We start from the raw sequence: 22,684 nt of genomic DNA on the forward strand, positions 1-22,684 counted from the left end.
GGACCTGCCACGCACGTTTCAGGTGCTCGAGACACACATGTGGCTAGTGGCTGCCGCATTGGATGGCTCGGCCCTGGTCCGGAGTGAATGAATCAAACCCTGAGCGTGGGGTCTGCATCTCCAGGCTCGGGAGGGTCCCCGAGTTAGCGAGTGGCTCTCGACCTTGGTTACACATTAGAATCACTTGGGATTTTTAAAAAATACTGATGCCTCATTGCCCGCCCCCCCCCGCCGACTCCTTCAGCCCCAACAGAGGGTCGGCAGCCATTGGTCTCGGAAGCAGACCAGCATCACCGGGATTTCTTTAAACTCCCCGGAGACGCTGGCGGGCAGCACGGGCAGGCCTGCGGGCAGGGAGGCCTGGGGCTGTGCCCCGCCGGGTCCTGACGTGCCCTGGGAATCCGGGAGAGGCCCTGGGGACCCCGTCCCCATCCCCATCTCACTTCCTGCCCTGACCTCGTGGAGAGCAGGCACTTTCCTCTCTTAGCCGTTCTGGAGGTTTCTGTGCTCCCGGCCCTGCGAAGTCCCACCCCAGCCTCTGCCTTTTCGGTTCTGAGGCTGGTTTTAAAGTGAGAAGGTGCTCCCGCCCTGGCGCCAGCTGCCTCGGCGGCCAGCCTTGCCTCCTCGCCGGGTCAAGGAATGGAGCTGAGCATCTGCTAAGAGCCCGTGAGCTGCTCGATGTTACGGAGCCCTCACGGCGCCCCTTCCTGCGTCGCTGGTGGGACTCTCGGAGGCGGAGCCGGCTGCCGGGGGCCAGAAGCCAGACGGCCCGGCCCCGGGCCCCGCTGGGCGTCCAGGCGGCCTCAGTGGGGCGGTGAAAGGAGGCGTCAGGCCGCGGGGCGCGCCTGGCCGGCTCTGGGCCCGTTTTCCAGGCTCCCCCGGGCCCCGCGGCCCTGGGGCCCGTGAGGTGGGGCTGCCGCCTGGGACGCCTGCAGAGCAGCAAAGCTCGCCGCTCCCACCTTGTCACCAGCCCTCTCCTGGGGGCCCCGAGTTCCCTCCCCAGGCCTTCGGTTCCGTCATCCAGTCAGGAAATGCTGAAGCCTCTTCAGAAGCACAGTCAGCGCCCCGACTTCCTCTCTTGAGAGTCACGAGGTGTCTCGAGCCCAGACTCGTGGGCTCAGCGCCGATCCTCCGGGGGCCACCGGGCCACCTTCCGGGACCGAGAAAGCCAGCAGGCCCGGGCCCTGGCCTCCTGTGTATGCTTGGGCCTCCCGCTCGCGGGGGGCGGCTCAGGGGCAGGCCACTGGGGCCTTGGGGTGTCCTAGACAGTGTTTCGCCTTAAGTCACGGGGGTGGAGAGGGAAACAGCGAGCCTCGTGCTGCGAACAAGCTCCTCAGAGAAACACGTCAGCCTCTTCTGCGCTTTTTTCTCCTGGCCCATCTGGTCCAAGGCCCTCGCCCCCAAGTGGCTGCACTTTCCTTCTGCGCTCTCACTGGGGGGCCTGGGACGGTGGGCTCGTGGGGGCCCCTCCTGGACCTGCAGCGTGACCCCGCGCCCGGAACTCAAGGCGGCCAGGCTGGGCTGCCCGGGGGCAGGACCGGGACGCCGGGAGAAGGAGGGCGGGAGGCTTGGAGCGCTGGCAGCCTCGCTAGCATCCCGAGGTATCGTAAGTTGTGCTGGAGACAGGGAAGCCGTACCGGCAGGGGGTGTTTGCAGAGGCGCACCCCGGGGCTGTGTCGCCCAGCCGGGCCACGTCGACTGTCCCGCAAGGGCCCTCCTGCCGCAGCCCTGCTCTCTGGAGAGGCGTGCCTGCCGCGGGGCTCCGAGCTGACGCCAAGTGCGGCCGGGTAGCTTCTCCAAAGCCAGACTGCTTACCGCCCCCCCACCGCTCCGCGCACCCCGTCCTTTCTCCCTCCTCCCAGAAGGAAGCATCAGCAGCAAAGGCAGTGTCTCTCTAGACACTGATTCTAAGCGTGGAGGGGGCTGCGTGTAACCAAGAATAACTGGGAGTGTCCAGCAGGGACACTCGGCTGCCTGCTTCCCCTCCTGTCCCTCCTCCGTAAGCACTGTTTTACATAGAAGATGTCTGGCTTGGCCGTCCACCTGAGTGACACAGAGGCCAAGGAGAAAAGGACCTGAAACCCTCAGCCCTCTTGTCTTAGGCAAGAGCCTAGTCACGTTGCCAGTGAGGAATCTGCACTTCTCGGCAGAGAGAGTGCCCAGGTGGTGAGCTCAGCACTCTGGAAACGTCCCTCAGCTCTCGAGAATCGGGCTGGGAGATGAGGGAGGGGTAGTTTGGGCTGGCAGCGGACAGGGCCAGAGCGGGGCTTCATATCCGGCTCCCCCCGTCTCTAGCTGGGGCAGCTTGGGCAAATGGCTTAGCCTCCCCCCATCTGCGAAGAGGGGATAACGACCCCGGTTGGGATGGCCTCGCGGGGCGCCAGGCTGGAGTCCCCGTTTTAACCTGGTTACGCGTGCTGGCTCATTGACTCCTCATAACCTTACGCAGAAGTGACTCGTATTAAACATCCAATTACGTGTAGCTGCTACAAACAGTGTCTGGTACAGAGTCCTGGCCCGGTAACCATCGGCCTGCGGGAACTGGGGAGGCAGAGTGTCCGTTAGGTGATGCTGAGGAAGGAGAAAACCCTGGGTCAGCTCTCCCTGCAGGCTTTTTTTATTTTTTTTATTTTTATTTTTTTGCGGTACGCGGGCCTCTCACCTCTGCGGCCTCTCCCGTTGCGGAGCACAGGCTCCGGACGCGCAGGCTCAGCGGCCACGGCTCACGGGCCCAGCCGCTCCGCGGCACGTGGGATCCTCCCGGACCGGGGCACGAACCCGCGTCCCCTGCATCGGCAGGCGGACTCTCAGCCACTGCGCCACCAGGGAAGCCCTGGGGTCGCTTTTTAAACAGCAGGGCATGAACTGGGGACCAGCACCGTGGAAAGCAGGCAGGTTACAGGACCTCTGGGGGCTGCCCTCTGGGCACCAGTGAGTCCTGCTGGGACTGGCCAGGCTGGTGCTGAGTCACTAGACCAGCTCCCGGGAGCAGCTGGGAAGCCCTGACAAGAACCCCTGGCCCCCAAAGCCTGCATTCGGCCTCACCGGGTTTTCTCTGGGCTGCTAGGAAAGGGGGATCAGGGTGTCTGCACTGGACTGTCCTTCCGCCCTCTCCCCGCTTTCCTCTGACTTCACCCAGTCCATCCTCCGCAGCAGCTCCCTGGCCGGTCTCGCTCACGCTTGTAACCTCGCCTGTGTCCTAGATCTGAGCGCTTCACCGCACGTCCTTTTATTACTGGCTTGGGCAGGGAAATGTGCCGTTAGTGCTTTAACCTCCACAAAACATTTCTCCCTAATTGCTGGTCGTGGATGATAATTAGTGACTGTTAATTCCCATAATCAACAAGCTAATTCTTAAAGGTAATGGTCCCCGGGTAATCATCTTAAATGACTCAAAGCCTCCGTGCTTTCTAAGCCCCAGGCTCCAAAGGATGACTTACGTCTCAACGTCTCTGGCCTGGGAGTTCGAGGGCCCCTGCGTATTCTTTACGAGGGCAGTGATTGGAGAATTGTCGAGTCTGGTCTTTAACCTAGTTTTCTTCTCTGGATGTAGAAGTAATACATGTTCTTTTAGAAGCTTTGTCAAGCCCAGGAATGTAGAGAGAAAATCAAATGTACATAACCTTATTACTTGGAAACATCCACTGTCAACATTTTGGTTTATTTCTTCCCAGTCTATGAATTTCTTTTCACCGTTGAGTTCATGTTAAACACGTGCTTTCACATCCAACTTTCTTCTTTTTTTTCTTCCCTTGTGGTGGCAACTTATTAAGAGGGTCTCCCTACCCTCCAGCAGAAAAATCAAAGGAATGTTGTAGAGCACAGATGGGATCCATGGGAAAAGGAGAAGCAGTGCAAAAGCAAAGACTTGGCCCAGGGCCCCCGATTAGGTGGGAACTAGGAACTCATTCTGGGCCGGAGGGTCTCCAAGGGGACTCCTGTTCCCGCCCTCGCCAACCGAAGGTTGGGTGGGAAAACATGTGCACGCGTGTGCGCGGTTACCTAGGAAGGAAGGCCGGGAGGCAGCGAGCGCAGGCGTTAGTAGTGGTGCTGTTTTCCGAGTGGGGAAATTATAAATTCTGCTTTATGATTTCCCATGCAGTACAGAGGCGAAAGCTGTGGTTCCGCATAAAGATTTTCACGTTGCAGTCTTGCCGCTCCGCGGCACTGCCTGGTGGCCTCAGATAAGCCTCCCCGCTGGACCCTGGCTTCCTTGTCTGCGCTTTGAGGGAAGTATTGGGCTTCCCGCCCTACAAGGTGGTTTCCAGACTCCGAAATGTTGAGTCGGTGCATCTCCATGAAAAGATTCGCTCAGGTGGCTCCCCGTAGTAACCCCGGTAGGATCGAGAAACAGCCCTGACGTAGCCCTTGGTTACGTACAAAGACAGTCTCCCAAAATTGTGTGCCACCCATTTCCAGATTCCCTAGTGACTACTTTGCATGTCCCTCTCCCCCAGCACTTCTTGAGCCTGTTTATTTCTTCAGTAGGAGGCAGTGTTGCTGCTGTGGAGACTTCGGAGTGAGACCTGGGCTTAAATCCAGAGTCGGCCACATGCCTGTGACGTCCTGGAGGCTACTTAGCACCTCCAACCCTCAGCTTCCCCGGCCATGAAATGGGGCCGATACCACTGATGGGTTTGTCCTGAGGTCCTAATGACATACTGTACGATAAAGGGCTGTCCAGTACTCAAGTCAGTGCGATCATTTATTGGTAAATAAAGGTGATTTCACAATAGAAGCATCCGTTCAACTGTGTAATGAAAGAGATTGTTATTTTTCACTCCGTGCAGAGTAGGTAAACGTGTTATCCACTCTGAAAAGGGGACTTTCCCGTTTTCCCAAGCTCGCCCCCGGGCCTCAAGCTCTGCCCTTGTAGAGATTGGCCGTTTGGGTCAACTTGGGCCTCTTCTTTCATTTCTTGCTTTTATAGATTCAGATCCAATCTTCTCTCCATTTTCATCTTTCCACATCTCCAGGACCTGAATCTTTTCCGTCTGCCAAGCTTACCTTTAAAATTGGCTGTTCTGCTCTGAGCGGTCACTAGCTGCTGCCTTTAGAAAGCCCTGATCATCTGCTCTGCAGAAGCAGGGGCTTTGCCCATTGTAGCTTGATCATAATACCTCACACCAGCATCCTGCATGAGCTTGTGCAAAGCGCTGTCACCCCTGCTGTGGCGATGAATCCCCCAGCAGTTTTGTCTTGTTATTCTTCGCGGGGGGGGGCCGGCATTGTCCCAAGGTGGATTTCGCAGAACAGAACGCCATTGTGTGGCCAAAACAGTCTGGAAAAGAGTGGGACGGGTGGAGCTAAGCGGACTTTGCAGGCTTTTAACCTACGCATGTGCAGTGTGATTCGAGACCTAGATGCAGTGCCTCCCAAGTTTCTCTTCACCAGAGCATTTTTTGCTAGAATATTCCATGGAAGTTTTACTCCACGGAACTCAGCTTAGAAAGGTCTTGAGAATGAGGCAGGATAAATTCAAATGTAGGTCACTCGCTAGCTGAGTGACCTTGGGCAAGTTTCTTAACCTCTCTGATTCTCAGTTTGCTTACCTATAAAATGGGGATGGTAATATGGTTGTAAAGATTAAAATAATTAAAATAATGTGCTCAGCAGAATGCCTAACAATGATAAATACTCAATATACTTCACCTTTTATTGTTATCCTCTCCCTCTGCGTTCCCTGGGAGAGGAAGGGGCCTCAGGAAGGTTAATTTCCCAACGTTCCGCGGCTACTCAGAGACAGGCTGAGCCTGAAGCCCAGGCCCCTGCCTCGCAGCTCAAGGCTCTCCGCCTCGCACAGGGCTGGTTTCCTCACTCATTCCTCTCTCCTCCCCTTTCACCCCCATTCACCATCCTTGGGGTTCCAGTTCCGTTCCCTCTGGCAGATATTGGGGTTTTATGAGCCTCAAGTGTAAGTGAAAGTACTTATCAAACTGCTCTAAAAATCTTCGTGACTGCAACCCATCCACCAACCCGCGCAGTCATTCCCAAGGTGCCTGCAGGCAGCCTGCCCTGCCACCCCTCACGTCCTCCTCGGGACCCCGGGTTCCACCAATTAGAACACTGCCCACCCTCGTGTCGCAGTATCGTTTCCTATTTTTCCGTCTTGTGAGCTTCGACAGAGCCTCTGATTCCTTTGCTTCTGCTGTGGCAGCGAGCACGGGGCCCACACGCGGTAGGTGCTTTGTGAGATACTTGTCACCAAATCGGGGCTGAGCTGTCCGCTCCACCTCCCAGCCCACTGCCTGGGGAATGGCCGGGTTTGCGGGGAGTGAGGGGGGAGGGCTGGCTGTCCTGCGTTTCATTTTTTCCTTCTCTGTCAAAGCCAGCGCAGGAGGGATTGGCGCGCCTGAAGCCCCTGTGTGCTCTCCAGCCTGGCGGACGGGAGCCTTTGCCTCCGAGTGTTCCCAGGCCTCCAGGAAGCCAGCGTAGGGCTCAGTCTGCAGCTCAGTCAACCCTCCCGGGGTCAGAGCGGGGTTCCTGCTGTGGAATCCAGGCCAGGATGTCCCTCCTTCTTCTCCTGCCCTCCCCCCTCCCCTCCTACAGCAAGCTCAGACTCCAGAGGAATGGAGCCTCCAGGCTCGAGGGTGGCTTCTGTCCCCTTTCGGCAGCTGAGCCAGGATCCCCCGGTGCCTCGGCTGAGATGTGACAGCAGGCCTTGGGGAAGGCTTCCAGGCCACCACGGGGGCCCTGAGCTTGCGGGGGCGGGGGCAGCTGACTCTTTCCTGAACATTAACCTCCTGTTTCAAAATTTCTGACTTTGCATCATCGCGAGGGGCCCGTGAAAGACGCCGGCAGCCTGGCAACGTGGCAAACATGACTGGCTTAGATGAGACACACGGTTGAGTGGCCCCAGATGCCACCCTCGTCCAGAAATAGCTCTGCCCACCTCCAGCAGCCCCCCGGGTGACCCTCTTCTGGGCTCTCCTCACATCCTGGGCTTTCCCCACCGCAGCCGTTACTACGCTGGACCGTAGTCACCTGTTTGCTTGGCAGGCTTTAGCAGGTATACAGCTCACTTGAATCTTGTTAAAAGGCAGATTCTGATTTAGAAAGTTGGAGGGGCCTGAGACTCTGCATTTCTAACGAGTTCCCAGGCGACGCCAAGGCTGCTGGTCCACGGATGACGCTTTGAGTAGCAAAGGGCAGCCGTTCTCAGCTTGGGCCGCGATTAGCCTCGCAGGGAGCACAGCGGTACCACGGCCCCTGTGTGAGCCCGGTGGCAGCCAAATCTCTCGGGGTGGCACCTGGGCACTCGGGACTTGTAGACGCTCCCCGGGTGGCTCTAGGTTCCCGGCAGAGTGCAGAAGCCCTGCGCCGGGCTGTGGGCTCCTTGGGGCGGCCTCTTACCCCTCGCGTAGTCCCAGCTCCGTCCCCGAGCCTGGAGCTGGCTGGGCAGGTGTGCTCGTGGCTCACCTCGTGTAGACGCTCGGCCTCTCTCTGGCCGGTCCAGGGCCGTGTGCTGGGCGGACAGCAGTCAGACGGCTTCTGATGAGGCGGGCTCAGGAGGCCCGTTGAGCTTGGACCGTGGCGTGGCGTCTGTACCGGGGTGGACCCAGATCCACAACTGACTGGAACCCTTGCGGAAGACACCTTCCCAAGAAGCCTCTGTGCCCCCTGCGCGTCCCCTCTGGGCCCCGCTGCTCCCCGCCAGGTGTCCTTCTCGACACGGAGAAGCCCACCCGGCCGACTCAGGCCTCCGTCCCTCCTCCCGGCTCCCACATCCTTGGGCAGGTCTCTCCCACAGACCCACCAAGCTGCATTTTCATCGCTCTGGGGGTGGGGGGGCGCTTTGTCTTCCAGAGGGAACTCTTCAAGGGCAAGGATGGGGTCACATTCATCCTTTTGTCTCCACGTTGGGTACAGTGGGTTGCTGAATGAGTGAATGAATGAATGGCGTTATCCAGCAAGGGGGACTCCCGCAGAGGACAAGGGGGCCCCCCGCAGTGGCCTGTCAAGAAAGCTGTGCGTTCCTGATGAAGGTGGCATGTCTGTCCCCCATGGCCTGACTTCCAGGGAGCCGGCCCGCTGGTCTTCATTCATCCATTCAGCCCGGCTGGGGTGCCTTTAGTTGCCGCCCGGGGCCCCTCCTCGGAGCCGTGGCCACTACTGCCGGCTCACCCGCTGTCCTGCCGCCAGAGCCCACTCCCCGCCGGTGGCGCCGCGGCCGCAGCCCCCGCTGGATTGTCCGGGAAGATGGGCGCCTGCAGGAGAAAGGCCCTGACCCTGCTGAGCAGCGTCTTTGCCGTGTGCGGCCTGGGCCTGCTGGGCACCGCGGTCAGCACGGACCACTGGCTGTACCTGGAGGAGGGCGTGGTCCTGCCCCAGAACCAGAGCACCGAGACCAAGATGGCCCTGCACTCAGGCCTGTGGAGGGTCTGCTTCCTCGCAGGTAAGGGCGCCCAGGGCCGGGGACAGCCCTGCCCCCGGAGAGGAGCGGCCGCCACCTCACCCCCCGGGGAAGCGATGGCCCTGCTGGAAGGAGGCTGGTCACCGTGGACGGCGCTCATGAGCTCTGGGCCTGCTCCCTCCAGTGGCCAGGACCCACTCCAGACTCAAGGCCTGAGTCTCCCTGTCCACTTGGGCAAGCCCTCTCACCCCCGGGACCTGGGTCTTCCCACCTGGAAGATGCCCGTGGCCCCGCTGTCGCCACGCCACCCGCCCCCGGCTGAGAGAGGCGGCCTCAGCTCCCTGAGTCCTCCGTCTCAGTGCCTCCCCCTTGACTCTGCAAGGCAGGCCCTGTCGTCACGTCCACCTCACAAGTGAGGGCAGGAAGATGCAGGGAGGTGAGGCGCCGGCACAGTCACCTTCTGGTGAGGGCCCTCTTCCCGCCTTCTCCCTGTGTCCTCAGAGGGCGGCGGGGGAGAGGGAGCTCCGCGGGGGTCTCTTTTAGAAGGGCACTGATCCCGTTCATGAGGGCTCCACCCTTGTGACCTGAGCATGAGGATGGGAAATTCTTAGCACTTTCTCTGTTCCTATGTCTGTGAAATGGCAGGGAGAAAACGCCGGTGCAGGTCTTTGCAACTCTGCAAGATGGTGCAGGCTTTGATCCTGCCATCGGGGCCTCCCGCCCACTTGCTAGGGCTTCTCTGGAACCCCCGAGTTGCTACCCCAAGGGCTCTGTCCTTTATCCCTGCATCGTGACCCGGAAGCAGGCTGCACGAGAAGAGCCTTTCTGTGCCCTGCGACCCTGGTCGGAAACACCACAGTGGGGTCACGGAGGCTCTCCTGGAGGGCTCTGTAACCCATGTGTGCACGGGGCACAGGGAACACTTGGTCCTCCCAGCCTCACGGTAGGGCCTTGGTGGTTGGCGCCCACCTGCATTTAGCAGGGAGGATCCTGGAGGCCTGGCCTCCCGGTGACGTGTTGAGTCTACTTTGGGAATGGCACCCAACACTGACCTCACCTCCCAGTGCCTAGACTGCGTGGCATCCGTCTCTGCTTAAATCTGAAGCAGAGTTTGAAGTCACCAGGGTCTGGTTGCCAAAGTGCTCGACAAGGCTTTGGGGGTTCTGCTCCACGACACCCACGCGGGGGCACCTAAGCCAGCCACACGCCATCCTCGGTGGAGTCTGTCCCAAAGCCACAAGACGGCCACCAGACATCGGACTCTACCTTGAGTCTGCAGTGACTGCTTTCCACGCAGCTCTCGGTGCTTCTCTGGGAAAGATGTGATGTCAGAACGGGTGTCCACGTCTGCTGTGGGCCACCAGCTGGGGATGGGGCCCCCTAGGATTTGAATCCAGCCCAGGTGCAAATACACAGAGGGTGAAACATCCTAGAAGCACCTGGGAATACCATTTGAATATGTTAACCTCACCTACGTGTTCAGAAGGACCCAGAGTGTATGTAAGTGGCTCTTGTCTCCGTAGGTGAGGAGCGGGGACGCTGCTTCACCATAGAGTATGTGATGCCTGTGAGCGCCCAGCTCACCTCCGAGTCCACGGTCAACGTGCTAAGTAGGTGCCTCTGACTTTCCAGCCTGGGCCACGGGCTGGACAGGGCAGAGCAGGGCAGGGGGAAGAGGCAGGGTGACTGCTTGTTTCTCAAGAGCCGACGCCCCGAGACTCAGAGGCTTGTGCTGGCTGAGCTCACAGAGCTCGCTCTGCCAGTTATTTATCCGGCGTGGTGACAGGTTGCTGGAGTCTCCCATTGCTGTGACCCTGGCAAGTGAGAGCGCATCCATACCCAGTGACTTCCTCTGTTTGGGATGCTCTAACAAAATAGCACAGACAAGGCAACTTAGAAGCCACAGAAATTTATTTCTCTCAGCTCTGGAGATTAGAAGTCCAAGATCAAGGCGCCAGCACGGTCATGTTCTGCTGAGGGCCCTCCTCCTGCCTTCTCACTGTGTCCTCACACGGTGGCAGGGGCGAGGGAGCTCGGGGCAGGGGGGGGGGGGTGTCTCTTTCATAAGGGCACTAATCCCTTTCATGAGGGCCCCACCCTTGTGACCTAAGCACCTCCCAAAGGCCCCACCTCCTATACCATCACCTTGAGCGTTAGGTTTAGCAAGTGAATTTTGGTGGCGGGGGGCGGGGTGTGGGGGACACAGACGTTCACACCATAGTACCCAGGGAACTGAACCAAGCTCTCCGGCCCCCAGCAAGACTGACATCATGGCCTTGGCCTCAGCAGAGCTGGTTCAGACCCATGTGAACCTGCAGTACAGTTCTGAGTTAGCATAGGCCCTGCGGGCTAAGGGCAAGGAACGAAAGCCCCACCGAGGAGCGGACGGAGCCCGGGCCGCTCAGGCAGGGCGGTCGCTCGGGGACCAGCTGGTGTACACTGCCAGGAACACCTGACTCGGGAGGGCGGGCACTGAGTGAGGCTACTGGAGGCTGACGGCATCCTTCCATCCATCCGTCTCCCCTCGGTCAGAAATGATTCGCTCGGCCACGCCGTTCCCCCTGGTCAGCCTCTTCTTCATGTTCATCGGCTTCATCCTGAGCAACATTGGACACGTCCGTCCCCACAGGACAATCCTGGCCTTTGTCTCCGGCATCTTCTTTATCCTCTCCGGTAAGTGGTGCCGTCTCCGCTGGTGCACCGTGCACTTCTGACATTTGATTCCTAAACCACTCTGCTCTGGGAAGCTCTGGTCCCAGCTGCGGGGCAGCCCCTGCGCAGGACCCGCCGCGTCCGTGGCTCAAGCACAGCTGAGTCCGAGCTGGAGGAGGGTCCCGAGGACCCGGGCCCGTCCGTCCCCTCTGGAGGAGCAGTGACCTGGCAGCTCCCCCTGGGCAGAGCTGGGACGCGAACCCAGGGTCCTCCTGATGCCTTGCCATCCCTGCCGCGTTCCTCTGGTTCCCACTGGTGACGAGTATTCCTGTTTCTTCTGAGGGCTAGGTCTTCGTGTTTTTACACGAAAGAAATACAATCTGCCTTTGGAGTGATGGCCTCTTCATCTCCCGTCCCTCAGCCATCCTCCAGAGACCCCTACCCCCTACCCTGGGCTACCCACGCCCCTTCAGCGTGGATCTGTCCTCCTGGACCGACCCCAGACCGTACTCGATCACTCACTCTTTCTTTCGTTTATTCACGTGCCGACTCATCCGTTCATGTATCTCCCAGGCCTTATCACTGGGAGCTGGGATCTCCACCTACAGAAAGGGCAGTGTGTTAGGGGACAGAAACAAGTGGGCGGAAATGTGGACCCTGCCTGACAAGGGCTCTGACAGCGTCCGCAAGGACTGTTACGGGGGCCCAGGGCAGCGGCGGGAGCTGGTTGGGACGGCCACCCCACCCGGAGCGGGCGGGATGGGGAGTGAGTGGAGATTAGGTAGGGAGTGTGAGGTTGGGGTGGGCGGAAGGGAGCCCGGAGGGAAGAGAGAGGAAGAAGGCCAGGGGAGACTAAGCTCAGTTGGGGCTCGTGGTGGCAGGAACGTCAGGAGGGTGTGGTGAGAGGCGGGGGGCGGCAGCTGAGGTCGCCTTTTTGGGGACTTTGTGAGAAGCCTCGGGCGGATTTGAAGCCGAGGAAGGACGTGACCAGATTCAGAGTTTAGAATGTAATCCTTCTGGAGAGTGAGGGGAGGGAAGAAGCAAGACACGGGGTGGGGAGAGCAGGCGAGAGGCTGCTCCAGCTGTGCAGGAGGGGGGCGCGGGGAGGGGCTGACCGCGGGGAAGAGAGAAGGGGGAGGCTCGTGGACGCCTGGGAGGTAAGCTCCGGAGGACGAGGGCTGGGCTTCAGGGGAGGGCGAGGGCCAGCGTGAGTTCTGCCCGGGCCCTGGGTGGGCGGTACACTGCATCCCTCATCCCGGGGCACGGGAGAAGCAGCAGATTGGGAGCCAAGATCATGAACGTAGAGTGGGAAATGCAAAGTTCGAGGTGCCGATGTGACAGCTGGAAGCAGCGCCCAGAAGGCTGCTAGGGCTCAGGGTTTGGGGCTCCTAGGAGCAGAGACACCAAAGGTGGAGACGGAGCCGTTGGCCTAGGGACTAGGGGAGGGAATCAGACGTGGAGGAGATGACTGCAGGAGGTGTGGACGGTGAGCCCGGAAGAAAAGGTGGTAAATGAAGGTCGGCTCTTTCTCCCCTTCAGGGTGTCCTCTGCGTTTTCATGAGCACCTTTTCTTAATGCACCGAGCCAAAGGCATGGCTCTCAGGGCATGGACTGTAGATGCCCTGGGGCGCTGGATTTGTTGATAAGAGAGGGGATACAGCTGGAAGATGGGTAGGTGGATGGCTTGAATAATGGATGGATGGATGGATGGAAGGAAAAGATAAACAGCTGCCAGCACCAGGCATTCTGGTTGCCACCCAACTTCCAAGCCACTTTAGGTTCCCTTTCCCAACATTGTCTTGTCAATATAGCTTGGGAGCCAGGTGGCGGTCAGAACACTAGATGCCCAAGAGCTTTTCTTTCTTTCTCCTTCTTTCCATCCATCCATCCATCCTTCCATCCATCCATCCATCCTTCCATCCATCCATCCATCCATCTCACAAATGTTCATTGAGCACCTGCAGTGTCCTCAGCCCACCCTCTGCACCATGATGTTTCCACCTAGTCCAAGAGATACAGACCCAGGTTAAGCTCTTTCTTCATCTATAAACTTCTCAACAGTCAAGGCCACACAGCAGCTTCAGAGCACCTGAGGTTTTCAGCGGCAGGCGGCAGGACCGGAGATCTCAGACCGAGCTTGGCCACATGAAGTGTTTTAATGCCAGCAATAGACAGGGTTCCCTTGGGCCAGCTTCATTCCAGCGTGAGTTAAGTGCCAAGGAAGGCTTGAATCATGCTTGTTTTCCTGTGACATTCATCCTTCAAGATGCCCCAGCTTAATCATGTGAATGGAATTAAACCTGAGCAGCTCAAAACAGCGTAATTAATTGCGTCCTGTTTCAGTTGCAGTCACTGATTGACGAGGCCCATGCTCAGTCGGTCGTTTGCGCAATGGCGGGAGGAGTTTGGGCGGCGCTGCCTCCTGATGTAACGCTTGCCAGAGCCTGGACGGTCTCTCTCTGCCTCTCCCGCCTAACGATCTCAGTAACTGGCCGCACCCAGGGGCAGGTGGGCTGCACAGAGCCAGTTACATGACCATCTACCCAGGCTCTGGAGGCCCTGGCTATCTCTGCCAGGGGAGCCTGTGGTAGCCCTCAGTTCAGCGGAAGCCACTTGCTAAAGTCAGTGGTTCGCACCCTGAGTTCACACGAGCCTTGCCTGGGGAGCACTTAGGACAACACGGTGCCAGGCGCCAGCCCAGGCCACGTGACTCAGAAGGTCCGGGGATGGGGCTCATGGGACGCACATCTAACAGGTGGTTCTGGTGAGGGGCGGGGCGGTGAGAACCCTCGGGCTCACCGTGGCTCGGGAGGTGGCTGGACAGGCGCTTTCTTACCTGCAGCCGTCCGCTTTCTAGAAGGTAATGGTCTACACAGGGCCTTCAGGAGGAGGGCTCCTGCCCTCCTTGAACTCCAGAGTGGGGTCATGGTCACCCAAGGCCGAGGCCTTCTCCCTGAACCCCGAGGGGAGGCGGCGCCCCATCGGCGGCTCCCCGGCTTCCTTGCCGAGCGCCCCTGCCCCCCTGCAGGCCTCTCGCTGGTGGTGGGCCTGGTGCTGTACATCTCCAGCATCAACGATGAGATGCTCAACAGGACCAAGGATGCGGAGACCTACTTCACCTACAAGTACGGATGGTCGTTTGCCTTCGCTGCCATCTCCTTCCTCTTAACGGAGGTAAACCCCTCCCCGCAGGCGGGGCGGGCGGGGCGCTGCCCCGGGAGGCGGGGGAGGAGGAGGAGGCCACGCGCACCCAGGACCCACCGCTCTCCCGCCCTTCACTCCCTGGCCCCGCCCCGCCCCGCCTCTGCCCTCCCCGTGCTGGGCTCGGGCGGCTGCGTCCAAGGCCAGGCCCCGAGCGCGAGCTCTCGCCGCCTGCAGAGTGCGGGGGTGATGGCCGTGTACCTGTTCATGAAGAGGTGCACCGCCGAGGACGTGTACAGGCCTCACCCCGGTTTCTACCGCCCGCGTCTGAGCAACTGCTCGGATCACTCGGGCCAGTTCCTGCACCCGGACGCCTGGGCGCGAGGCCGCAGCCCGTCCGACATCTCCAGCGACGTCTCCCTGCAGATGAACAGCAGCTACCCAGCCCTGCTCAAGTGCCCCGACTACCGCCAGATGTCTTCCTCCCCCTGCTGAGTCCCCGCCCCGATTGCCACGCCCAGACAGCCTTCCCTGCCCCCGCTGCCCTTGCTCTACGCCCGGCTGTCCCCGTGCTTAGCTGTTTTCCCCTGACCCGTGTCCCCGCCCTGCTCGCCCAGAGGAGCTCCTGCAGCCCAGGGTGGGTGTCAGGAGTCGAGCCAGCGAGCAGGATGACGGGTGGGGAGCTGGGGTCACGCCCCCTCCTGCGCGCCAATCACTGGGCGCCTCCTTCCTGGGAGAGGCGGGCCTTCCAGCTCTGCCTCCCCCGACCCCGCAGCCTACGGCGTGGAGCCAGGCCAAGGCCAGCTCTGCGATGCCAGGTTCCTTCCAGAGACCCAGCTGGACTTGTGTGCTTGCCAGCTGGCCTGGCCCTCGCGTCGTGATCTGGGCTGTGGGGCCGAGGGGTGGCTCCGATACGGGGCTCTGGCTGCTTCAGGGTCGTCCAGCGCTGTCCTTGTGAAGTCACCCCCCCCCACCCCGCCGTGAGCCCTGTCCACCTCGCCCCTGCCCCGCGGCCTGTGGGTCTTCTTCCTCTTCTCCCGCCAGAACTCAGCTGCCCCAGCTTTGGTCCCCAAGGGGCTGAGAGGGGTCTGAGGCCACTCTGATGAAGTCACAAAGAGGTGTTGATGGCTGATGATGTCTTAATGCGCATGGCCCGTAATAACATATTTAACAAGGGCCTTTAATGCCTTAACCCAAAGCAGTGACTCTGACAATGAGAGCTGTAGAAGGTGGCTGGTCCGGTTAATACTACCAAAAGCACTGTTTCAGGCCCGGGGGATACCGCCTCCACTCACATGGGCAATATTTCTGGTCCAGGTCCCTAAAATCTACTCATGTAGATGGACGTCTATACCACCAAAGTAGAAAGAAGTCAGCTTTCAAAGGGGCTGCCTGGGATTTGGAGCTGGATTTGCTGCCCCCTGAGTCTAAACAAGCCAGACTCAGAATGAACCTGCTGCTCTCCTGAGGACGCCTGCCAGCATCGGGGGTTGGCGGTTTAATCCTAATACAGGGCAGCATCTGCTTCCGGGGCATGGGGTGTATGTAGGCAGATAGACGCCTCCAGAAGATGAGGTGGCGTGATGCCCGTTTTCCGGGTAGGAAACCTGAAGCCCCTTCCGTGAAGTTCACAGAGGGAAACGGGAAAGGCCCAGTGCTGGACGGAACCCCTTCGGGTCTCCACGTGTCTTCTCGCATGCCCACTTTGGGATTTGAGGTTTTGAGTAGCAAAACAACGCCAGGCTCTCTGCTGTGTATTTTTGCCACACCAGCTGCTCACTCTTCCTCTTGCTCTTTTTTTAAGATAGCATTCAGTTCTGGGTGCAAAAAGCCACCGTGGGCAACACGTGGGCTCCGGCAGGAAATACAGAAAACTGCACCTGTGGCCGGGGTGGCCTTCAGAAGGGGAACGCATTCGTTTGCTGGGGCTGCCACGGGCTGCGTGGCTTAAACAACAGACAATTATGTTCTCAGAGTTCTGGAGGCCAGAAGTCCAAGACCCAGGTGTCAGCAGATTTGGATTCTCTCGAGGCTGTTTTCCTTGGCTTGCAGATGACCATCTTCTCCATGTGTCCTCACAGGGTCTTTCTCCTGCACGCCTGCATGCCCGCCTGGTGTCAGACTGGATAAGAGCCCATCCTAACAGCCTCATTTTAACTTAAATCACCTCGTTAGAGGCCCTGTCTCCAAATACAGCCATATTCTAAGTCGTGGAGGGGAGGGCTTGAATATAAGGAGATGGGGTTTGGGGGAGGGGGAGGGGGGCAGTTCCACCCATAAGAGGCAGATTGCCTCGTAGCTGGATTGTTCCCTTGTTCCACAGGATAATAGAGGAGAAACGAGGGAAGCCGACTGTGGTCCAGTCCTGCCACTGTCCCCGCGTGGGTCCTGGGGAAACCCCCTTCTGCTCCTAAACTATTTCCAAGCCCTCCTCCCACCCCCACCCCCAACTCTAATGATCCAGCCTCGTGTAGAAGGCTCCAGACAGCCCTCCTGTGTGACCACCCCTCGCCTGTACACTGATGGCAGCCGGAAAGCCCGCCTTCCACTCCACAGGCACCTGCCGTGACTTGTATCCTTGGCAACCGCTTACAGCTTATCAAGGAAACCAGTGCTCCCCGCAGCAAAGGACTTGTTTAGTGTACTTGGAGACTGTCCAAGTTAGGTAGCATTTCCAAACTGGGCAGTTGTTTAGATGTGCTTTGCTCCAATCGTTGTCCATGCAGTTAGCTCCTCGGGTGCACTTTTCTCTCCCTGAAGTACTCTCTCTCTCTGTCCGTGTGCCAGGCTTGTTTTCGTGCACATGGAAAGAATAGAATCCACTCCTGAACACGAGCTGATGGTTGACTGTGAGTGACGTCATTAGGATGGGCCTCTATCGGCCTAGATGCTGGGCTGCTAAGTCAGGCAGCTCTGGCCCTGCGAATGTGCAATTCACCCCTATCTTCGGGACACGTGCTGCGTCCGTGTCTCCCCTCCTGGGTGACGGGTGAATGTATGAATGAATGACTGTGCAACCGTGACAGCTTCTTTTCTGTCTATAAATTAATCTCAGAACTGGGACCTTTGCAGCCTCTCCGCAATCAAAAGATTTTTCTCAAACATTAAAGTGTATAAACTCAACTCATAAACCAAAAATTAGGGGCCCCTTCCCCAATACACCTTCTGACCTTTTGTTTCCTCAGGCACTTACAAAAAAAAAAAAAAAGACGAGTTTTTATTTTTTCATCCTCAAAATATGGGATGGAGAGACTAATACACCAGAGTCTGATGCATTATGGAATAAAACTACTCGGGGTTACCAGCCAGGGGTGGGGGACAATTCTGACTTTTGTCCCCTCTCACCTGGAACCCGCCAGCCTCCTCCTTCCTCCAGGGGTGGGTCAGTGCTGTCGCCTCACCCCCGGAGATGACCTTCAAAGACATGGTCGTTATCAGGGCTGCACGGGGTTGAGGGGAGCCGATGGGGGCAAGTCCACACCAGCTTCTCAGTGATGAACCCGAGGAGCACATGTCGGGGGGCCCCTCCTTAATGTTTGGGTAACTGTCCTTCCTCCCTGAATAAAAGTGGTGTCTTGGGGTTCTCCAGAGAAATAGAACCAAGAAGATACATACATAGGTTTTTTCTGGAGAATTGGCTCCCATGATGGTGGAGACTCGGCAGGTCCGAAATCTGATGGGGGGGCCAGCGGGCTGGAGACGCAGGGAAGAGGTGCAGTTTGAGTGGGAAGGCCGCGTCTACTGGCAGCTTCCCTCGCGCCTGTGGGAGGTCAGTCTTTGACCCATTTAGGCCTCCGACTGATCGGCTGAGACCCGCCACGTTACGGAGGGCGATCGGTTTTACTCAGAGTCCGTTGCCTTAAATGTTCATCACGTCGAAAAACACCTTCACAGAGACGGCCGGGATAACATCTGGGCAGCATGGCCCAGCCAAAGTGACACAGAGACGGCCAGAATAACATCTGGGCAGCATGGCCCAGCCAAAGTGACACGTGCAATTAACCCACACAAGTGGAGAGAGGGCAGGGGAAATAGCATTCCGCCTTAAGAATTGCAGGGTGGGTGGCAGGTGTGTGGATGGGGGAGTCAGCACGGCCACGCACAGCCAGGCACGGCCACGCCAGGGGCACTGCTCCTTCACAGGCTGCCCCCTAGCTGAGCCCATTTGCCTGATGGGTGCGTGGAACCCGTTTGCAGTTCCCCCAGCCTTGGCTTTTATCCCACACGCGTCGAATGCACCCTCACATGCTAATATGATGCTTGGGAAGTTAATTAGCCTTTGGAACACAAAGTCTCCACGTCGAGAGTGGGTACAGAAGTGGATGAATGAGTGGATTCTGCTGAATGCACCTGCGCTCAGGTGCAGACAGGCCAGGACCCAGGGCGCGTGAGCTCAGCCATGGTGGGAGGCTCAGCGGCCACCACCTGCGGCCCCAGCACTCCCTGCCGGGTAGAGGGTGGTGAGCTGTACCCGGCCAGAGCCCCTCCCCTCCTGGCAGAACTAAGGTCCCTGGATTCCCACACACCCCTGCGCTGGGATCCTGGACCTCTGTCTGTGACCTTGGACAGGTCACACCCTCCCAGGCTCCACCTAGGCTTTCTCTTGCCTGTGCAAAGCCTGAGCTCCCCGTCTGTTCTGGAGCGAAGAGTTTTCTGCCTGGGTGGCCCTGCTCCTGGCAGGGCAGCAATAGACCCAGCGGTCAGAGCCTGAGTCGCCCTCAGGGCGCTTCTCCACCCTCTGTGTGTTGCCGGCAACCAGGGGACGTTGATTTTTCATTCATAGGATGAGAGCATTGGATAAAAAAAAAATCGCCCCCGTGCTCCGCCCCCACGCTTCGTCTCCAGCTCTAAAGAACTGCAGGTGTTAGAGGCAAAACCCAGCCAAGCCCAAATGAGGCACCCCGAGCCCGCCTCCTGCCAGGAACAGGCAGGCAACACCCCGAAGACTGTGGAATTTGCGTAAACGATCAGATCCTTGAGGACCCAAGGAAGAGCAAGATGTGTATGGAGCGCACATGGCAGCCCCAGAGCCGCAGGAGGGACGGAGGACCGAGGGGCCAGCAGCTACCCAATCCCTTCCTCTCAGCCACGGGGAAGGGGGAGGAGGGGCTTCTCCACCGGCGTCTGCTCCCCGGGACAGCGTGATGGCGCGGACCGCCCTCGTTCAGCCAACTTCGGAGGCTCAAGAGCGGGTTCAAGGTCAAGTGGCACCACTTCCATGCTGCAGGAAGGACAGAAAGGCGCTTCCCAGCTAGAAGGTACCCGAGTCGTGGCTGTGTCTGTCAGGAGCTGAAAACTTCCAGGTGGGAGCTGGGTGAAGGGAGGGAAGCGGTGGTTCCCTATAAAAGTTCAGCCTAGAAAGGGTATGAAGAGCTCGGCCTCCGCCTTGGATCATCAGGCAACGCGCCAGCCGGTTACCCCGGTGGGCTGAGGACTCGGGGGTACGATCTCAGCTTCCTTTGCTGGGCCCCACGCAGCCTTCCTGCAGGCTAGGGGCGGGCCCTCGGAGCTGGGCTTCGAGCCTCCACTGCCCCAGCCCCTCCCTCTGGGCCAGCTGGTGGGCGGCATACGTGGAGTCTCAGTTTCTCCATCCACAAGAGGGGCGGCCTCCGCAGGCCCCCCTCCCTGAGAAGGAGTGAGTCCCAGTGAGAACCTAGATGGGGGTTCTGGTGGTGCCGGTGGAGGGGACGTGCTGGTGCGGGCTGAGTGCTGGCCTGCAGCCCCCAGCTCTGTGACCCAAGCTTCGCCGGCTCATCGTGCTGTCCGAGCCCTGCCCTCGTCCTGGCTTTCTTCCCACCCCTCTCCTCTCTCCTCACCTGCAGGAGGGGTGGTTTGGGGCAGGATATCTGAAACCCCATGGCCCATTGCACCTGACCTTGAGCTCTTCCCTTTTCAGAGCTGGTGGCGACTGGCTCCTGGCCTAGGTACTGCAACAGATAGGACATCTCAACAGCAAGTAACAGTTGACTAAAACTGTGTTAGACAATAAAAGCATTGATTTCCTTCACATCAGGAAGGCAGGAGTCAGTGTGGATTGAAGGACTGGCTGATTCAGTGGCTCAGGGGTGCCATCAAAGACCCAAGTTCCTTCCACCCCCCGGTTGTGCTATCCTTGGGGTTGGCTGTATCCTCAGGGCGGCAGCAAGATGGCAGCAGCAATTCCAAGGGTCACATCAAGATGCAACAGCATCGGGAGGAAGAGACAGGCCGTGTCTTCTTCTATGTCCTTCTTAGAAGCAAAGGCAACTTTCTCATAAGCAGCCCAGCCATAAGGCTCTACCTCATGTCTTATTGACCAAAACTGGGTCACATGCCCATTTTCAAACCACTGTCTGGCAAGGGGAGGGGTGAGTGTGCCCCAGCTACCTATCGATACATAACACATTATCCCAAAATTCAGGCGCTCAAGACAATCGCAACCGTTTCAGGATTGTTTCTGACAGTTTTAGGGGTTGGCTGGGCTCAGCAAGGTGGTTTTCACTCAGGGTATCTCAGGCAGTGGCAGTGACCGTCATCTCCAAGGCTCCCTTGCTCATTTGTCCAGCAGTTGGACGCTAAGCAGGGTCCCACTGGGACCTCAGTTACGGTCAGTGGCTAGAGACCCATGCACAGTCTCTTCAGAAGGCCTGGGCTCCTTCAGAACATGGCAGCTGGGTCTTAAGAAGGAGCTTCCCAAGAGACAGACAGAAGCTGTATTGCCTTTCTTTAAAGTTACCTGGGAAGCTACCTGGTGTCATTTCCATCATAATCACCAGACCACCCCGACTTAAGGGGAGGGAACATAGATCCTGCTGGTTCAGGGTGTGAGGAGGGCTCCCACTGGGAGGAAAGAAGGAGAGATGGCATCTGTAATGGCAACCATCCTTGGAAAACAGGATCTGCTACTCCATGGCTGGCTTTGTTCTCCTGGCCCCGAGATTCTGACTTTGTTCAGAGGTGCAGCCTGAGAGTCTGTTTCTCTGACGAGCTTCCAGGTAAGGTCAGGCTGTGCGGTGCTCCAGGCTCCAGGGACTGTGCTCCAGAGAGCTGAATTTTTTTTAAAGCTCCCAAGGTAGTAATAACACGGAACAGTGTTGAGAGCCACTGGCTTAGATCTGCCTTGGACTTGGGAATAAAGCCCCTTCTCCTGAGTCTACCCAGGGAGTAGTGGCTTCCCAAACGAAACGCAGGAAAGGAAGGGGAAACGGTACAGGGCTTTCTCCTTGCTCCCTCGCGGCCCCCCAGGCTCCGCCTCCTCGGACACGGCTGTGCTTCGGGCAAGATGTTAAGCCCATGGGCTCAGGCCCAGCGTTTCCGTTCCTGGACCCCTTCCCTGATGAGCTGGTGTTCACCGGGCTGCAGCAAGAGCCCGCCTTTGGGAGAGAGGACGGCAGCGCCCAGCACTCTGGAGCAATGTGTTCTCCACACCACTGGCAGGGCCCAGGGTGGGCCTCTGGCCCCGAGTACATCTCAGAGCTCAGAGTGCAGAGTTTAAACTGATCTTCACCACTGGTCTTTGAATAATTCATTCCATACTCAGCACTTGTAAGAACAAGGATTGAGGGCTTTGGAGGTTTCTGATCAGGCAACAAGGAGGCCATGTGTCACAGTCTTCTCAGCAGATTGCACTTGGGTCAATTTTTATCTTAAATCCACTCACATTCACACATCAACCCCGTACTCCGTTTCAGATACAAGAGAATCTGCATGAAAATGCTATGAAGTCTATTTTTTTTAAATGTAAACGGTAAAGTCCTCCTTGGATTAAGTTATTTTGATAACAAAATGGTACAAAGACTAAAAGTCTAAACCCCGCAAGAGGCTCCAGGTGAGTACCACATTTTAAATCCAAAGCAATTCTCGGTGCCCTAAGTGATTAAGGATGGACAGACGGCTGTCCTACAAGGTCAGTGATAGGTTTGGGGAAAATGGATTTGCCATCGTGAATCCGGACACGGTTTTTTGCAAAGTTTCGGCTTCTTGTCAGTTTAAACACTGTGACTTCAGCTTCAGCCCCAGCAGACGGGCATCACCAGATGTCGGCCTTGTCAACAGGCATGTAAAGCCCTTTTGAGCGTGCTAGGCACATAGTAGGTGCTTTGCAAGCATTATCTCATTTAACACTCCCAATTCTGCACATAGAAGGACACTGAGACCTAGAGAGGGGTAGGGACTGGCCCACGATCACACAGATAGTGTAACATTTGCAGTTCTCTGCAAGTCCTGTTTCAAGTGGTTGGTGTCTGCAGTGCTAAACGCCCACCATGGCCAAAGCACCCACTTCCATAATCAGAGAAAGCGTCCAGTTTCCATCCAAAGATAGAGGAGGAAAGCTCTCATTAAGTGGCAAAGAAAAGCGAGGTTTCTTCCCCTGAAAGCTGCCTGTTAATCCTGAGTCTTTGTCTCCCCTCTGCTTCTTCCTTTACCCCTACACAATACTTCTGACACCAGCTGTGTGGGGTTTTCCTGACACCAAACAACTCTCAGTGACACCAGCTGAGTGTCCTACGATTCAACGCATCCCTGACACTCTCCAGAGTCAGCACAGACCCCACAGGC

At 58.0% G+C, this 22,684-nt stretch overlaps 1 protein-coding gene across 1 annotated transcript; it reads left to right on the plus strand.

Moving 5' to 3' along the window:
• The first annotated feature begins 8,199 nt into the window (after positions 1 to 8,199).
• CACNG5 (calcium voltage-gated channel auxiliary subunit gamma 5) lies at positions 8,200 to 14,708 on the plus strand. The gene is made up of 5 exons (XM_007130828.3): positions 8,200 to 8,395; positions 9,877 to 9,963; positions 10,886 to 11,026; positions 14,034 to 14,179; positions 14,384 to 14,708. Exons 1-5 carry the CDS (start codon positions 8,200 to 8,202, stop codon positions 14,639 to 14,641), a joined length of 828 nt encoding a protein of 275 aa, XP_007130890.1. The 3' UTR covers positions 14,642 to 14,708.
• Positions 14,709 to 22,684: the final 7,976 nt, after the last annotated feature.

The sequence above is a fragment of the Physeter macrocephalus genome, chromosome 14 (assembly GCF_002837175.3).
Source record: "Physeter macrocephalus isolate SW-GA chromosome 14, ASM283717v5, whole genome shotgun sequence".
In the NCBI taxonomy this organism is placed as follows: Eukaryota; Metazoa; Chordata; class Mammalia; order Artiodactyla; family Physeteridae; genus Physeter; species Physeter macrocephalus.

Excerpts from the sequence above, each read along its gene's own strand:
- CACNG5 (XM_007130828.3), top strand. The coding sequence starts at position 8,200 with ATGGGCGCCTGCAGGAGAAAGGCCCTGACCCTGCTGAGCAGCGTCTTT. Across the intron at positions 8,396-9,876 it reads GAGGGTCTGCTTCCTCGCAG|GTGAGGAGCGGGGACGCTGC; the intron begins GTAAGGGCGCCC and ends TTGTCTCCGTAG. Across the intron at positions 9,964-10,885 it reads GTCCACGGTCAACGTGCTAA|AAATGATTCGCTCGGCCACG; the intron begins GTAGGTGCCTCT and ends CCCCTCGGTCAG.